Source organism: Vombatus ursinus, unplaced genomic scaffold (genome assembly GCF_900497805.2).
Source record: "Vombatus ursinus unplaced genomic scaffold, bare-nosed wombat genome assembly UNPS02014822.1, whole genome shotgun sequence".
Lineage (NCBI taxonomy): Eukaryota > Metazoa > Chordata > Mammalia > Diprotodontia > Vombatidae > Vombatus > Vombatus ursinus.
Window position 1 is genome coordinate 1139432 of NW_020954600.1, and position 17625 is coordinate 1157056.

The following is a 17625-nucleotide window of genomic DNA, read 5'->3' on the forward strand; positions in this document are numbered from 1 at the left end:
TATTAGAATCATTGTTGGTAACTGGTTTCAGAAAGAGGAAAACAGGTTGAATCTGCAAATGACTGACTAGTAAGCTCAATGCCAGTTCTTGGCAAAATTCTAGAGTCTACTCTAAAACAGTATCTGTAAGCACAGAAGAGAGAGCGGCTACCTGGAAAGTATCAGAGGCAGGATTGGAACCCAGGTCTTCCTGACTCCAAGACCCGTTACCTATAGACAATGCCACGATACTTTACGTGTATGTATGCAGAGGCAGCTAGTTAATTCAGTGGATGGTGATAGACCTGGAATTGGCAAGGCCTGAGATTAAATCCTACTTCAGATGTGTGGCCCTGTGGAAGTCACTTGATCCTTTTGTGCCTCAGTTTCCTCATCTATAAAATGGAGATATTAACAGCACCTCCTCACAAGGTTGCTGTAAAGATCAAAAGCGTTAACACATCCTCTTGTGTTCTGTACATGTTGGCTGTTATTATTATTATTATCATTATACATAAAGATATTTATTTCTTCTCTAAATTGGCAGACAACCAGCTGCTTGAGAGGTTTACGCATTCTGTAAACGTCCCTGACCTCCCAGTTGGTACATGCACCCAGTAGACTGACCCACCTTATTCTGTGTATCCAGGGGTGACGTTCCTAACTCACCTTTGGTGCTTTGGGTGCGTTCCCCAGGCCAGCCCACGGCCTCTGCAGCTCATTCTTGTTTGTGACCAGAAGCAGGAATTATCAGAGGGGATGGGGAGTGAGTACCATTTGTGACCTTGAGCAGAGGTATCCATCTGAAGTTAATTGGCCCTGATAGGAATTGAACCTACAACCTCGGCCTCATTAACACCCATTCTATCCAGTTGAGCTAACTAGCCCAGACAAGGTACTCATTACATATTAGCAACATGTATTTGCCAAGAGGAAAGCTGAAAAAAAAAAAAGACATTTCTTTTTTTTTCCCTTTCTTTTGTTCCCTCTTAATTTCTATAAGGTTTTAATTGCCCAGTGCTAGCCTTCTAAGGATCAGAGAGCTCGAGTTGGAAGGGCCTCAGAAGTCAGATAGCCCAACCCCTACATTTTGCAGATGAGGAAACTGAGGTCCAGGATAGTTAAATGATTTTCCCAAAGTTATATATGTATTAGAGATGGGATTGGAGCCCAGGTCTTCTGACTGAAAAACTCGGACTTACTCCATTCTAGCACGTTATATCTTACCCTCTCATAATAATTTACCCTTCTGTGACAGTGTTTGGGGGGGGGGCTAACTTCACTGATGTAGGGAATTGTTGGTGAAGAAAGCTCCGCTGATGTAATTTGGCCGCTTCCAGTCGTATTTGGCCTGGGTCACGGAGAGGTCAAGTTACTCGCCTGTGGTCTCAGAGCCAATATGTGGCAGAGGGGGATTTGAACCCAGGTCTTCCTAATTCCAAGCCTGGCCTTCTACCCACTCTGTCACTTTACCTCTCAGATAATACTTTAACATTTGCAAAATGATATCCTCACAACAAACCTTTGGGCTAGTTGTTTCTTGTATTTGTGGGGGGGGGGGGAAGGTGTCGAGGCTTGCCCGGAGATACCGACAATGAAGGGATCTCCCAGTATAAAAATTCCCTCCACCTCTGCTGATTAACAACTCCTCTTAAATTTCTAGTCTCAGAGATTGCCTGGGAGCATTGAGAGGTTGAATGATTTGTCCAGGGTGGGTCAGTCAGTACGTGTCAGCGTAAGACTTGAACTCAGATCTTCCTGACTCCAAGGTGTGGTCTCTATTCACTAAGACATATTACCTCCTATTACAAGTATTTTTATGCCCATTATACAGATGAGGAACCTGCATAGCCTTGGGTCACACAGCTAGTAAATGTTACTGATTAGGTTCAAACCCAGGTTCTCCCGGCTCCAGATTGTGCCCTCTCTCTCTGATGTTAGACTCTGGAACATGGGATGTGAGGGAGAGGGTTGGGCCTGAGCAAGGTTGCTAGTTTCACATGGCCTTTCTTTCCCCCTGGGGCTCAGTGCTTCCCACCTGCTCCCCTCTGGATTTTCACTGTGACAATGGCAAATGCATTCGACGCTCCTGGGTGTGTGATGGCGACAACGACTGTGAGGATGACTCAGATGAACAGGACTGTCGTAAGTGCCAACCGGGGTGGGGTCTGGGCAGGCCGAGCCCGGGCTCTGGGCGAGGCTGGGGGAGGATTCCATGGGGCTCTGCACACCAGAGGTATTACCACTGCCTCCCTGGTGTGGAGTGTTCCGTCTGTCTCTGGGCCCCCAGCCAGGGAGCATCCCCCAGGGAAACGCCAGGTGACACCTGAGGGCTGGCTGAGTGGGCCCCAAGCGCCTGGGGCCCCCCAGTTCTGACCTCTCTGTGTCTTGTGTTCACAGCCCCTCGAGAGTGTGAGGAGGATGAATTCCCCTGTCAGAATGGCTACTGCATTCGAAGCCTGTGGCATTGCGATGGAGACAATGATTGTGGGGACAACAGTGATGAGCAGTGTGGTAAGTGGGAGGCATCACGGTGTGATGGGGAGAGGGCTGGATTTGAAGTCAAGGGGACCTGAGTTTGAATCCCGGCTCTGCTTGGACGAGTCACATAACTTGTCTGGGCCTTACTTTCCTCATCTATAAAATGGAGACAGGCTAGGCCCTTTCTAGCTCTAAATCCCATGGTGTTCCATCTTGACCCCGAAGAGGATCAATAAACATTTATTAAGTGCCTACTATGTGCTAGGCACTGTGCTAAGCACTAGAGGGGAAGGTATGCCCTCCCTTTTTCCCCTTGGAGAAGTGAAGAGTTTGTGAATAGAGACTGATACATATCTTGTATATCATATATACATATCATGGTCACTCCGTCAACTACTCATTGTCACAAGGGAAGGCTTACTGGGTTGTGAGGAGAAAGAACGGCAGGCAGATAAAGAAACTGACTGTGATGTAAAAATGCAAAAAGCAGGAATAAAACCTTAATTTTACAATAGATAAATAAATAAATCCAGTGGGACTTAGGAGAAAGAAAAAGAGAATAGCAGGGGAGCTAAAAACAGCATTCAACAACCCAGGCAGTTCTGGAAACCATTCGTTTCTTCATTCAACAAACATTTTGTGGACCTACTATGCACAAGATCGTGGCTACCCTAACTTGAACAACAAGAGGAACCAAGGGTGGGAAGGCTGGACTGAGCTATGCAGGTGCCCCAAAGACCAGAGTCAGATTGAGCCTGTTCATAGGCTTGGGTTTGGCTCCAGGATTTAAAGGGTCTGAGGAATCCCCAGAGAGAGGAAGTCCGGGAGTCGGGGGGAGGGGATTGGCACCAAAGCTGGGGGGCCCTCAGGAGGCTCCCCAGGGCAGGAGTGGACAGCCTGGTCTCTCTCCAGACATGCGCAAGTGCTCTGACAAGGAATTCCGCTGCAGTGACGGCAGCTGCATCGCGGAGCATTGGTACTGTGATGGTGACTCAGACTGTAAAGACGGCTCAGACGAGGAGAGCTGCCGTGAGTGCCTTTGGCCCCTAGGGTGACCACAGAGGGACAGGGGTCAGGTAGTGGGTCCCACCTCCTGGGCATAAGTGCCAGGCCTGTGGCTGAGCGAGTCCAAATAATAACTCACCTTTTCATAGGACTTTAAAGCTTGGAAAGCAATTTCCTCATGCTAGCCCTGAAGCGGATATTGAAAGAATAACTATCCCCATTTTAGAAATAAGGAAACTAAGGCTCTGTGAGATTAAGGGATTTTACCATGTGTCTGAGGTAGGATTTGAACCCTGGTCTCCTGACTCCCAAGGCCAATACTCTTTCACTGCACTGCCCCTGAAGTAGCTGTGGCTAGACCTGGAGAGAAGTTGGACAAATCCCTTTAAGTGAGTAGGGAGGCGTCATTTTTCTTACCCATCTGACTGAAGCATCTTTATGGGGCACTGCCCAAGGGAACTCTGTGATAGTTGAGTTGGGGCTGTCACCATGCGTTATATGTTTCCCCTGAAAGAAGCCAATGATCGTTTACATTGAGCTCCTGCTATGTGAAAGCCACCATGATAGGCGTAAGGTACACAAAGGTGAATCATAAAATGGTCCCTGCCCTCATGGAGCTTACGTTCTACAGGGGTGGGGGTGAGGGGGAATAACATATATGATGTGTGTGTGTGTGTGTGTGTGTGTGTGTGTAGAGAGCTATAGATATAGAAAGGTATCTATAGATCTATATATGGATAGATTTATAGATAGACCTATCTATCTATATCCATCTGTGTGTATGTATATGCTTTGTCTAGGGTCAACCAGTCTGGTATAAATACATACATATAAATATAAATATGTATATGTATATTTACATACGTACATACACACACATATAATTATTTATGGAGAGAGCCTTAACAATTAAGGGGATCAGGAAAGGCTCCCCTCAGGAGTTTGCCCGTGAGTTGAGCACTAAAAAACCTTGGGATTCTAAGAAGCAGATAGGGATTGAGTGCATTCCAGGCATGAGGGCCAGCTTGTACAAAGACATGAAAGAGGATCAATCATTGAGCATATATGTAAAATGAAGGCAGTCTTTGCTCTCAAAGGGCTTACATTCTACTAGGGGAAAACATGTTCACAGATGAGTTAATAGAACAGGATTTATATAAAATAAATACAGAGTGATTTTTTGGGGGGAGGGATCCTAATAGCGGGTGGAATCAGGAAAAGGCCTCTTGAAAGAAGTGAGCTTCATTTGAGCTGAGCCTTAAATGAAGTTAGGACCTGGAATGCCGAGGCCTGAGACTGTTTCCTCTTGTCCACCCCATTAGCCTCGGCAGTTCCTGCACCTCCCTGCAGCCTGGAGGAATTCCAGTGCGCCTATGGCCGCTGCATCCTGGACATCTACCACTGTGATGGGGATGACGACTGTGGGGACTGGTCCGACGAGTCTGACTGCTGTGAGTGCCCTTTGGCCGGAGGCGGGAGGCAAGGGTGTTGGAGAGTTTCTAGGATGATTAGATGAAAAGTGGTGAGTGGCGAACTGCGGTCCTGGGGAGGAGTCTCTGAATTCTAGGCAGCCTTCGTAAGAGTTAATATTCATTCATTCACTCAGTTACTCGTTTATTCATTCGTTTGTTCATTCACAATCCTTGTTTGTTCATAAATATTTCTGCTGCGCTCTGTGCACAAGGCCCCAGGAAGGGCCTGGGGCCAGGAGACTAGCTTTCTGAAGAAGTATGTCACAAGGGTCTCTGAGTACAGGATGGCTGGAGAGACACACATCACAGCTGTTTACGCCCTTTGTGACCTCTGGCAAACCACTGAGCCTCCTTGGGCTCATCTTCATCTGCAAAATGAGGGGGTTCGATGAAATGGCGTCCGAGGACCTCCCAGCTTGAGACGCATGACCCTTTGAACTGGGTAGTAACCATAATCTTCCATCCTTCTCCCTGCCCAATCCCTGCCTAGCCTCCCACCAGCCCTGCCGATCAGGAGAGTTCATGTGTGACAGTGGCCTCTGCATCAATGCCGGCTGGCGCTGCGATGGGGACGCGGACTGTGATGACCAGTCTGATGAGCGAAATTGCAGTGAGTGGGAGAATGGCGCTGGCGGGATGGGGTGGGTGGCTTGTAGTGGGCTTGTGGTGGAGAGGAGGCCCCAGGGAGAAGGCCAGGGAGGCGGTGGGTGAGGGACGAGGGATCCAGCTGCCACCTTGGCTGAGCTCTGGATTGGGGGCTGGCTAAGGATGTTGGAGAGGTCCGGAGAGGGGAGGAAAGTGTTTCAGAGCTGCCCCCCGACCTAGACCTTCCCTCCCACCTTCTCCAGCTACTTCCATGTGCACGGCGGAGCAGTTCCGCTGTAAGTCTGGCCGCTGTGTCCGCTTGTCTTGGCGTTGTGATGGGGAAGATGACTGTTCGGACAACAGTGATGAAGAGAACTGCGAAAACACAGGTCGGGCCCCTCAGCCCTGCCTCTGGCCCCTTAACAAGTACCCTGTAACATGGGCAAGACAGGGCAAAGATGGCGCCCTTGCCACCCAGCTTGGGCCAGGAGTATTCATGGTTTAGCTTTACCTGGCCTGGTGGGAACCACCACCCTTTCCCCAAGGAGTATGGACTATGAGGCCATAGGATCATGGCTTTAGAGCTGGAAGGGAGCTCCGAGGACATCTCTTCTCCAATCCCCTCATTTGACAGATGAGGAAACTGAGACCCAAGGAAGTTCCGTGGTTTACTCAGGGCCATGCAGGTAGCGTTAGTGGTGAGATTTGAATCCAGGACCTCTAACTCCAAAGCCAACAAAACCAGTGTTATGAGCATCACTTTCTGTTAACATCTTTATTTACATATAGGTCTGATTGGGGCCAGAGGTTGGGCAGGAACATACTGCTTTAGATGGCTGGTTGATTTCCTTCTAAACCATTTTTAGGGTTATATCATTGCTACCTTTCCCTTCATGCCAAGAGTTCCTTGCCATCTCGCTCTATCAAAACCTAATGGAAAGTCTGGGGATTCAGTCTTGCCAGATCTATGCCTTGCTCTGGAGCCCTGGAACACCCTGCCACCCTCACCACCCGACTCACCCAAATCCCAGGCCAGCTGTGTCTTGCCTTAGAAAACGTCAGGCTCCCGTCCTTGCCAAGTGTTCCCTCTGTTGCCCCAGCTCCTCCCCTGACCTGTGCTGTCCCCCTCTCCCCAGGAAGCCCCCAGTGTGCCTCAGATCAGTTCTTATGTGAGAACGGGCGCTGTATCGGCCAGAGAAAGTTATGTAATGGTGTCAATGACTGTGGAGACAACAGCGATGAGAGCCCCCAGCAGAATTGCCGTGAGTATCTCCTGGCAGGGGCGGGGGGGGCACTGCTTAATTGTAAGTTTTGGAGGAGTTTTTTGAGCTGTGAGTACAGAAATAGCTAACCCAGATCTTCTAATACCTTCATCTTACGGATGAGGAAACTGAGTCCCAGAAAGAGGAAGTGATTTAGAATCATAGATGGAAGGATCTTCAGAGAGCATATATTCCAATAGCTTCATTTTCTAGATGAAACTTAGGTCTATCCAGGAGAAGTGACTTGACCAAAGTCCCACAGGTAGTAAGAGGCAGACGTAGGGTTTGAGCTGACCTCCTGCTTCTAAGTACGGTGTTCACTCGCCCAAGGTCACACAGTCAGTAAACGGGTGGATGAGTCAGAATTTGAACTCCAAACCCAGCCCCCTTCCTGTGACCCCCCACCCTGCCCAATTAGCAGGGCTTCCGTTCCTGTACAGCTCCTAGGGCTAACAGAGAACCCTCTCTAAGGACTTTTCCAGCTGCAGGAGCAGCTCTCCATGGTCTTGGTGGAGTGCCAAGCTGGCTCTCCTTAGGGAGCATGTTGGGCTCAGCTCCCATCTCTGACTTGACTGGCACAGGGCCTCGGACGGGTCAGGAGAACTGCAACGTCAACAATGGTGGTTGTGCCCAGAAGTGCCAGATGGTTCGGGGAGCGGTGCAGTGTACCTGTCACACCGGCTATAGACTCATGGAGGATGGGCGTTCATGCCAGGGTGAGGCGGGACGCTTGGAAGGGTAAAGGTTCAGTAGGTTGTTGAGAGTGATAGATGGGCCCGGGTCCCATTACTTAGAATGCAAGCAGATGTCTAGGCAAGTGAACATCTGGGCAACCAGTGAATTGGGGTGGAAGTTGGACAGAGTGAGAGTTCTGTGATCCATGCCCTTTTCCCTATAGATGTGAATGAGTGTGCGGAGGAGGGCTATTGCAGCCAGGGATGTACTAACAGTGATGGCGCATTCCAGTGTTGGTGTGAGGCTGGCTATGAACTTCGACCTGACCGGCGAAGCTGCAAGGCCCTCGGTAAGGGGAGCTGGGGATGGACCCTGTGGGCATGGGAGCGTTACATCTTCCTGAGGCGGCACCACTTACCCTCTGGGCCCTGCCGGCTGATCTAACCACCTCTACCGTCGTTCAGTGCAGCAAGCGTTTGTTAAGTCCCTACCGTATGCCAGACACTATGCTGTGCACTGGGGGTGCAGAGACAAAAATGAAACTGTCCCTGACCTCAGGGAGCTTATGTTCTGTTGGGAGGATACAATATGTACACAAAGAAGTCAACACAAAGTAAATTCCAAGTAATTTCAGTGTGGTGAGAGAGGCTTAACTCCTCCTTCTACCTGAGCCAAGCCTTGAAGAAAGCACAAATGAAAAGAAAGCACATTCCAGGAATGAGGGACAGATAGTGGGGGCAAAAGCATGGAGGTAAGAAGCGGAAGAGAAATGCTCTGTATGGTGAGGAGCTGCTGTCCAGGTGGCTTGGACACTAGAGTGTGAGAGGGGGAATAATGAAATCTAAGTCCCTGAAGAAAGACTGGAGCCAGACTGGGGGCAGGAACTCTAAGTATCTAATAATAGTTAACAGCAATAATAATAGCACTTTGAGGTTTGTAAAACATGTATCTAAGCAGTAATAGGGAGCCACTTTAGCTTTTTGAGCAGGAGAGTGACAGGCTCAGATCTGTATTTAGAGAAAATTGTTTTGGCAGCTGTGTGGAGAATGGATTGGAAAGGCGAGAGAGACTCTAGGCTGGGAGACCACAATAGTTCAGACCTGAACTAGGGTGATGGCCATCTTAGTGAAGAGTAAGAGAGCAGGTGAGGAAGGTGAGGCCCTAGCAAGTTAAATGACTTGCCCAAAGCCATACAGATAAGTAGGCATCTGAGGTAGGATCTGAACCCAGGTCCTCAGACTCCAGATATCGTTAAGGTAATCAGTCCTTTACAGAGATTAACTGAAATGTGGAGCAGCTGTTCTTTCAGTGAGAGGGATAAGTCGCAGCACCCTAGGATCTGAGAGAGATGTTTCTAGGGTATAGCTGTAGCTGAAGGCTTCTTCTTCTACCGCTGCCTCTCCTCCTACCTTGAGGTTTCAAGCAGAAGCTCTTGGGTAAGGGGTTCCCATCTAATGGGCCTGGAAGGCATCAGTGGGCTTGTGAGCCAAGGGACAGGCCTGGAGCCTGGGCTTAGGCCCCGTCTCTCTGCTGTGTCCCAGGGCCAGAGCCCGTGCTGCTCTTCGCCAATCGGATCGACATCCGGCAGGTGCTGCCGCACCGCTCCGAGTACACGCTGTTACTCAACAACTTGGAGAACGCCATCGCGCTTGACTTCCACCACCGGCGGGAGCTCGTCTTCTGGTCAGATGTCACCCTGGATCGCATCCTGCGAGCCAACCTCAATGGGAGCAATGTGGAGGAGGTGGTGTCTACAGGCCTGGAGAGCCCAGGTAAGAAGAGTTGAATCCCAGGGTGAGTGGGAAGTCGCCAGAAGGGAGAAGAATAGTGCAGCATGGTTACCTGAAGTGAGAAAGGTGTGCTGTGGACCAGGAAGCTAAGATTCCACCTAGAACTTGTGGGTTACTCGACCAGCCAACACGGGAAAGGGATGGGAACATAGACTGGATTCCCTGGCGCTCAAGCACTCCCTCCCTCTCTGTGCCTGGTCAGGGGGGCTGGCTGTCGACTGGCTCCATGACAAGCTGTACTGGACGGACTCAGGCACCTCTAGGATTGAGGTAGCCAACTTGGACGGTGCCCATCGGAAGGTGTTGCTGTGGCAGAACCTGGAGAAGCCCCGGGCCATTGCCCTGCACCCCATGGAGGGGTGAGTGAGAGCCTCAGGGCGTATGTCAACCCCCCACCCGCTAGCCACTCCGTGCAGAACAGAGGCATTGGGCCCCATCTTCCTGGGTGAGGGATTCCCACGTAATGGGCCTGAGGGCCGAAGTAGGTTTGTGAGCCAACAAACTGGCTCACGAGCTACTGCTCCCCTTCCAGCCTGGCAAAGAGGAAGCCTGGGGAAAGGAAATCCTGAAACAGTGACTTTTTGTGCCGTACTCCATGGGGGAGGGGACTTGCCTAAAGGAACCCGCAGTCATGAGCCTTCTTGGTGCGGGGCTGAAAAGGCTGGGCTTAGAGTCGAGAGGATTCCACCTTAGTGACTTTGGGCAAGTCACTGATCTCTTCTTGGCTAAATGTTTCCTCATCGTAAAAGGGGTATAATAGCACCTGTGATATCACAGGGTTATAATAATAAAATGATAGGTTTGGAACTGGAAAGGACCTTGAAGGTCATCAGATCCAATCCCATCATTTTACAGATGGGGAAACGGAGGCCTAGAGAGGTTAAGTTACTTGTGCAAATTCACACGTCTAGCAAATTTCTGAGGTGGGATTCAAACCCAGGTCTTCCTGACTCTTCCTGAAGTCTTATGCGCTATACTCTACACCAGAGCTGTCAGATACACCATTCGCAGCCCACAACATCCCCAAGTACAGTCTGAAACAGATTAAAAATGTAATTAAGAAATATTTAACTAAATAAAAATACAGTAAACCGTAGATAATGTTAATTTGTGGCTTTCTAGGTCAATAGATGACCTGCAGGGACCCTTATGTACAGTTTAGTGGCCCTTACTTCTGTCTGAGTTTGAAACCTCTGTCCTGCATCACACTATAAGTGACAGATGAGATCAAAGCACTTGGCAAACCTTATAGCATAATGGAAATGTAATTGTTACTGTTGTAACCACCAGGAGGGAATAAAAATTGGACTTACCTTTTCACTGGTATAAGAAACTCCCAGATGAGGACACTCCCTCTACTAGTGCAGGTTGGCACTTTTTGTGCAAATCATAGTCTCAGAGAGCTGCTGAGAAATGAAGTGCCTTGCCCGGATTTCTCCATACAGCCAGTATATGTAAGAGGCAGGACTGGAATCCATATCTTCCAGAATTCAAGACCCTACACCATGTTGGCATCCATTCTGCCATTACTACCAATAATCTTAGAATAATGGCAAATATCTCATGGACATTGAACAAGATGTTATTTGAATAAATACTAACTCTATTCACGATTCCATCCACTTCTCCTGGCTCGTGGGCGCACACCCAAACTACATCTCAGCTGCCTTTCTTCCCTTCCTAGTACCATTTATTGGACAGACTGGGGCAATACCCCTCGCATTGAGGCGTCCAGCATGGATGGTTCAGGGCGACGCATCATTGCTGATACTCACCTTTTTTGGCCAAACGGGCTCACCATTGACTACGCCGGACACCGAATGTACTGGGTGGATGCCAAGCACCATGTCATTGAACGAGCTGACCTTGATGGAAGTAACCGCAAAGCTGTCATTAGCCAGGGTGAGGCTTCCTACCTACCTCCTGGCACTCTCTTTCCCTGTTCTACCTCCCTGGGCCCCAGTTTCATACTGCCATGGAATCGGAGCTAGAAGGGACTTTGGAGATCGTGGAGTCCACCCCTCATTTTATAGGTGGGGAAATTAAGGCCTGGAGAAGTTACAGTGACTTGCCCAAGGCCACACAGTAAGTATCCTAGTCAAAATTTGAATCCAGGACTTCCTGAGTCCAAGTCAGTCAGTCAATCAACAGCATTTATTAAGTGCTTACCAGGGGTGTGCTCAAGCCAGTTCATATTGGAGCTGATTGTTAAATTTTCACCTTGAGCATTTTACACCTCTGACATCATCAAACACTATAAATGAGGTTTTGACTTATTGTTTTGTTAATTGTCTAGACAAGAAAACGATGGAGAAAAATGTTAACAATGAAGATTGAAGTTAAAAGTGTGTTCGTGTGTGTGTGTGTGCACATATGATTTATTTGTTTATTTTACTTCTGAGAGCTGGTTGTTAAATATTCGCCAACAAGCACACCACTGGTGCTTATCATGCACCAGATACCAGGCACTGGAACAGGCACGTAGATACGTAAAAAGGCAAAACCAGTCTTTGCCGTTGAGAAGCCCTCTAGCAATTATGCCGTGTTTCCTCTCCTGTAGAATAAGGGTTGGACTCAATAATCCTAACATGCCTTTCAGCTCCAGATCGCATGAGCCCATTTGTCTATTCCCGCGGGGTGCTGGGAACTTCAGTAGGGAGCAGATGCCCCGCATTCTTTTGGCTGAGAGATTGAGCTAGAATTAGCTGGCGTTGGGTCCGGGACCATCGGCCTGCCGGGGCTCTGGACTGAGGGCATTCTGGGCCTTTTTACAGGCCTCCCGCACCCCTTTGCCATCACGGTGTTTGAGGATAGCCTCTACTGGACGGACTGGCACACCAAGAGCATCAATAGTGCCAATAAGTTCACCGGAAAGAACCAGGAGGTCATCCGTAATAAGCTGCACTTCCCCATGGACATCCACACCCTGCACCCCCAGCGACAGCCAGCAGGTAGCCACCCTCTGGGCAGCCAGCCCAGCCTGCCCCTCCGTGCCTCCCAAGTCCTCCCAGGGCCCCTCCCTCCCCTTGTCCTTGCCCTGGCTGGGCGAAACCCAAGGTTGGGACAGGCACAAGGCAACTGCCCCCTCTGCTGGCGACTGCAGGTAGCACATCTCTGAGCTCTCGTCCCCGCCTTGGGCTCTCCAGCCTCTGGTCTTATGGGGGTCCTCTTACCCTGGGGTATTTGAGCAGGGAGAAACCGCTGTGGGAACAACAATGGAGGCTGTACCCACTTGTGCCTGCCCAGCGGCCAGAATTACACCTGTGCCTGCCCCACTGGCTTCCGAAAGACCAGCAGCCACACCTGTGCCCAGAGTAAGTGTTTGGGGAGGGGGCACCCCGCGGGGATTCTGGGGGCAACCTTGAAAGAGGACTTACCTGCAGGACATTCCAAGAACAGGCCTATTGCCAGGGATGTGGAATGAAATGATTTTAAAGGGTCCTAGCAGCTGCAGCTTTGGGGTCATGGTGTGAAGGAGGGCTGGGTCTTGGAGTCAGGCAACACCTGGGTTTGAATGCCTACTGTGTGCCAAGCACTGTGCTAAGCGATGGGGATACAAAAAAAAAGAGGCAAAGGGCAGTCCTTGCCCTCAAGGAGCTTACAATCTAGCAGGAGAGACAAGCAAACACCTCTGTAACTTATTAGTTGTGGGGCCTTGGACAAGTCACTTAACCTTGTTGAGTCTGCATTTGCTCATCTGTAAAATGGGCATCGTCGCAGCTGTAGTGCCTAACTCTTGGGGTTGTTGTGAAGAAGAGGCATGGTAGAGAGCACTGATTGGAGGCAGAGGCCATAGGGCGCTAGAATTGGAATCAGGAAGACTTGGGTTCAAATGCTGCCTCACATGGTTACGAGCTGTGCACCTCAGTTCCCTAGTGGTAAAATGGAAGAATTGGTCTTGACTCAGTGGTCTCTAAGGTCTCATCCAGCCCAAAATCTATGGTCGTACCGAGTGAGGCGATGTACATAAAAGTACATAAACTTCAAAGTGCTCTGTCAAGGTTGAGGCGGAAGCCAGCTGAACTGGCCTATCATTCCACCAGCGAGTAGGATGAATCCTCTGGTGGCCCTTTCTGCAAGTCTGCTCAAGGGCAGCAAATACACAGCGTCATTCCCTCCTAGAAGGCAGGAGAGAAGCTTCCCACCCACTCTATCCCCCTATGGCGAGCTCCCCTAAACTTGGGTGTTTATCGACTGATACATAAGAGTATTCCCAGCATCCAAAGGGCTGCTGAAGGTTCAAGGATCAGGGCGTCTCTTTCAATCCAGGAACCAAGTAGCTGATATTGGACCTAGTACCGATGCTAAGCCATGGTAGACCCTTAGTCCCTGTGTGTCAAGTGAATGTATGAATGAATGAATGAATGAATGAATGAATGAATGAATGACTTCCTGTATCCTGGGCCAAAGATCAAGGTCTCCCCCTGAGCACCTGCTTTTTTTAGATTGTAAGCTGCTTGAGGTCAGGGTTGGTCTTTGGCCCCTTCTTGTATTCTCAGAGCTCAGCACGATGCTTGGCACGTAGTAGGTGCTTAATAAGTATCTCTTGATCGCTTGGTTGCTTTTCGGGAGGGGAGAGTCTAGGCAAAGTTATTACCAAGACTTGCTATGCTGTATCTAATGTCTTGGGTAGCGTCACTCCTGTGTACCCCAGACATGGCTTGCGTTAGATTATGAGACTCTACACGGGCCCAGGGCCCTTTCGCAGGGCACTGGTATTCCGTCTAAATCACTGGTGATAGTGGGACCCATTCTGGGGAACTCTCCCTAAAGCAGGAATTCTTTACCTGTTTTGTGTCCTGGAGCCCTCTGGCAGCAGTCTGATGAGGCCTATGAAGTCCCTTCTCAGAATCAGTCCTATACGAACCTTCAAGTCCTAAATGTCCATTATTATTATTATTATTATTGTGTTATTATCATTATTCTCTCCATTTGATCCCAAAGTTTTATCTGACTACTCAGGCTGCCCTGTGCCCAAAGTGGGATTAAGGTTTAGAGCACATGGGAGCAGATGGGACAGAAGGGAACAGCTCCGGGAGGTCACGCAGCCCCAGGCAGGTGGTGTGATTAAGCCAGATGTCACGCAGGTGATTGTCTGTGTCTGTCACTGTGTTGTTGGATTTAGAGGATTAAAAGAAGACCCCCCCTTTCGGCCTTTGATCAGGTCTTGACAAGTTCCTGCTTTTTGCCCGAAGGATGGACATCCGTCGGATCAGCTTCGACACGGAGGACCTGTCCGACGATGTCATCCCACTGGCTGACGTGCGAAGCGCCGTGGCTCTTGACTGGGACTCCCGCGACGACTATGTGTACTGGACCGATGTCAGCACCGACACCATCAGCCGGGCCAAGTGGGATGGAACAGGGCAAGAGGTATGGTCCCATCTGGGCAGTCGACCCCCCGGGGAGACCGTCCGCCTCAAATAGAACCTCCTGGTGGTTTTAGCTCTTCGGACTGGCGAGGAAGAATGGGGCTGGGTCCAGGATTGGGGGATCAGCATAGCTGGTGACGCTGCTCCGCTTCTTCCCCAGGTGGTGGTAGACACAAGTTTGGAGAGTCCTGCTGGCCTGGCCATTGATTGGGTCACCAATAAACTGTACTGGACCGATGCAGGTATGTGTAGCAGTGTAGCTGTGCTATCTGGTCTATGAGGAGCTCGGGAGAATTTTTTATCTTGAGATTTCTTTCCCCAAGTGCATCCAAGCCTAATTGTAAGCCTTGGATTCAAGTAGAAGGGGCCCAGTGCCTCTCAGAAAGAGGATCTTAAAATTTTTTGTGTCATGGACGCCTTTAACAGTCTAGTGAAACCTATGTAGCCCTTCTCAGAATTATATTTTTAAATGCATAAAAGGTAGGATTACAAAGGCACAAATTATATTGAAATAAGATGTATTTTTTCCCATCCAAGTTCATAGACCCCATGAAATCTATCCATTGACCCTTTGGGAATCCTCAGGCCTCTAGTTAAGAATCTCTGCTCTAGGATAAAATGTATGTAAAGCCCCTCATGATACAACTTCAGCCTCATTTTCCAGGATGATTACATGAGTCCCTTTTATGCATTTATGTTCCAGTCTCTTAGGCCTATTTGCTATTGCCCATCCACTTCTCATTTCCATGTCTTTGCACGGGCTGACCCCTTGCCTGGAATACCCTCCCTTCTCATTTCTACCTAGAAAAATCCCTAGCTTCCTTTGAGGCTCACCTCATGGACCACATCTTACACAATGCCAGTTACTAGAAGCTTCTCCCCCAAGAAATTACTTTATATTGACTGTCTATATTTTATATTTTCTTATCTGTGTCCATGTTATTTCCCCCAAGGAAAATGCAAATTCCTTGATGATAGGGTCTATCATTACATAATCAACACTTAATAAATATTTATTAAATGAATGAATGGTTTGGGACGGGTAGAAGAAGCTCCCAACTTGAATCTGGGCATTTCCCAACCAGATCACTATTGTTTCTCCTCTATGAATGACCCAAGTGGATATTTGGGGGGCAGGTCAGAGAGGCAGCTACTGGTCCCTCTTTCCTCCCTCCAGTTACTGGTCTGCATGGGTGGGAATTTCTATTGGCCATGCATCACGCTCATATGTGTGATTGGCTGCCTCAGATCTTGGCATATGAGAACACTATCGGTGCCAACTTCGTACAAGAAGGTTGGGCTAGAGAGGCTTTGCATAGCACTGTATGTGACCAATAGCTTTTTTCTCCATCTCTCCATGGGCTCTAGAGGCCTGATGTTTTTGTTTCTCCCATCTTGGCAGGCACAGACCGAATCGAAGTGGCCAACACAGATGGTACCATGAGGACAGTACTAATCTGGGAAAATCTGGATCGTCCTCGAGACATTGTGGTAGAACCCAGGGGCGGGTAAGTATCTCCCCTTCAAGCTGTTCTCAGAATATAATTTGGCCTTCTCTCTTCTCCCCTTTCCCCCATCCCCCATTATCATCTGAATTCAGAAGGACCTAGAATCATCATATAGTATGATCATGAGTTCATATCCTGCCCCAGACACTTACTTAGCTTTGTGATCTTGGGTAAATCACTTAACCTTTCTCAACTTCAGTTTCCTTATCTGTAAAATGGGAGTGATAATAGCACCTACCTTGGAGGATTGTTACGAGGATAAAATGATAAAATACTGAATTTCTTTGCAAACTTTAAAGTGCTACATTAATGTTAGCTATTATAATTATTGTCATCATCATATTTAGAACTTAGAGATCATCTAATCCAGCCCCCTTATTTTTAGGACGAGTCCCAGAGAAATGAATTGACTTCCCATTGATTATATAGGTAGTAAGTAAGTGAGCCAGGATTCGAACCTAGGTCCTCTATCTCCAACTCCAGTACTCACTCTACTCTCTCATACTGTGAGAAAAGCCCAGAAAGGAGACTGAGGCAAGCAGAAAAAAGTAGATAAACTGGGCAGTTTGCCTTCTTGCTGAGAATTAAATGCCTTAGGCAAGAACAGGGACAAAAAGCAAACCAACTTTCTCGGCCCACACCTAGGTTCATGTATTGGACTGATTGGGGTGCAAGCCCCAAGATCGAGAGAGCTGGCATGGATGCCTCAGGCCGCCAAGTCATCATCTCTTCCAATCTGACCTGGCCCAATGGACTGGCCATCGACTATGGGTCCCAGCGTCTCTACTGGGCTGATGCGGGCATGAAGACCATAGAGTTTGCTGGGCTGGATGGGAGCAAGAGAAAGGTGAGGGGGGTATACCCAAAGAAGCCCGGGGAATGGAAATTCTTTGAGGGCAGGGATGGCTTTGGATTTTGTCTTCGTATCCCCAGCCTGGCACACAGTAAATGCTTAATAAATGCAAATTGAATTGAGTTGTCTTTTAGACAGAGGTGGGAGGAGAGGTCTGTGTAGTACAGCCTGCTTTGTAGCTGTGACCTCCTCCCTGGGTTGGTGGGTAGTATTATTTGGTGAAGAGAGTGACCAGGGGAATGGACCATGCTGTGGACTGGGGAGAGTAAATAAGAGGCCCACCTTTTTCATGTATGAAAGTGTTGAGAAGTGCTGGGGGGTTGGCAGGTGCTGATAGGAACCCACCTTCCACACCCCTTTGGGCTGACCCTCTATGGAGAGCGCATCTACTGGACTGACTGGCAGACCAAGAGCATCCAGAGCGCAGACCGGTTGACTGGGCTGGACCGTGAAACACTGCAGGAGAACCTGGAGAACCTCATGGACATCCATGTTTTCCACCGACTAAGGCCGCCAGGTGAGCAGCCTTTTGGGCCAATGCATCCTGCTTCCTTAACCTTCCTACGCTGCTAGTAAGTAGATAGATGGATGGATGGATGGATGGATGGATGGATGGATGGATGGATGGATGGATGGATGGATG

At 49.0% G+C, this 17625-nt stretch overlaps 1 protein-coding gene across 4 annotated transcripts in view; it reads left to right on the forward strand.

Annotated features, from left to right (window-relative positions):
• Window positions 1–17625, forward strand: part of LRP4 (LDL receptor related protein 4) — a 64051-nt gene that overhangs the window by 21890 nt on the left and 24536 nt on the right. For 2 of the 4 annotated variants that reach the window (XM_027837796.1, XM_027837798.1), the window contains exons 3-21: window positions 2008–2124; window positions 2380–2493; window positions 3373–3489; window positions 4788–4916; window positions 5428–5547; window positions 5786–5911; window positions 6659–6784; window positions 7366–7500; window positions 7683–7808; window positions 9001–9231; window positions 9452–9608; window positions 10934–11151; window positions 12024–12200; window positions 12438–12563; window positions 14414–14622; window positions 14782–14863; window positions 16024–16129; window positions 16775–16976; window positions 17310–17499. In XM_027837796.1, the coding sequence (XP_027693597.1) occupies window positions 2008–2124; window positions 2380–2493; window positions 3373–3489; window positions 4788–4916; window positions 5428–5547; window positions 5786–5911; window positions 6659–6784; window positions 7366–7500; window positions 7683–7808; window positions 9001–9231; window positions 9452–9608; window positions 10934–11151; window positions 12024–12200; window positions 12438–12563; window positions 14414–14622; window positions 14782–14863; window positions 16024–16129; window positions 16775–16976; window positions 17310–17499 (2808 nt within the window). The remainder of the gene's footprint in view (window positions 1–2007; window positions 2125–2379; window positions 2494–3372; window positions 3490–4787; window positions 4917–5427; window positions 5548–5785; window positions 5912–6658; window positions 6785–7365; window positions 7501–7682; window positions 7809–9000; window positions 9232–9451; window positions 9609–10933; window positions 11152–12023; window positions 12201–12437; window positions 12564–14413; window positions 14623–14781; window positions 14864–16023; window positions 16130–16774; window positions 16977–17309; window positions 17500–17625) is intronic. The other 2 variants (XM_027837797.1, XM_027837799.1) reach the window with 1 other exon arrangement.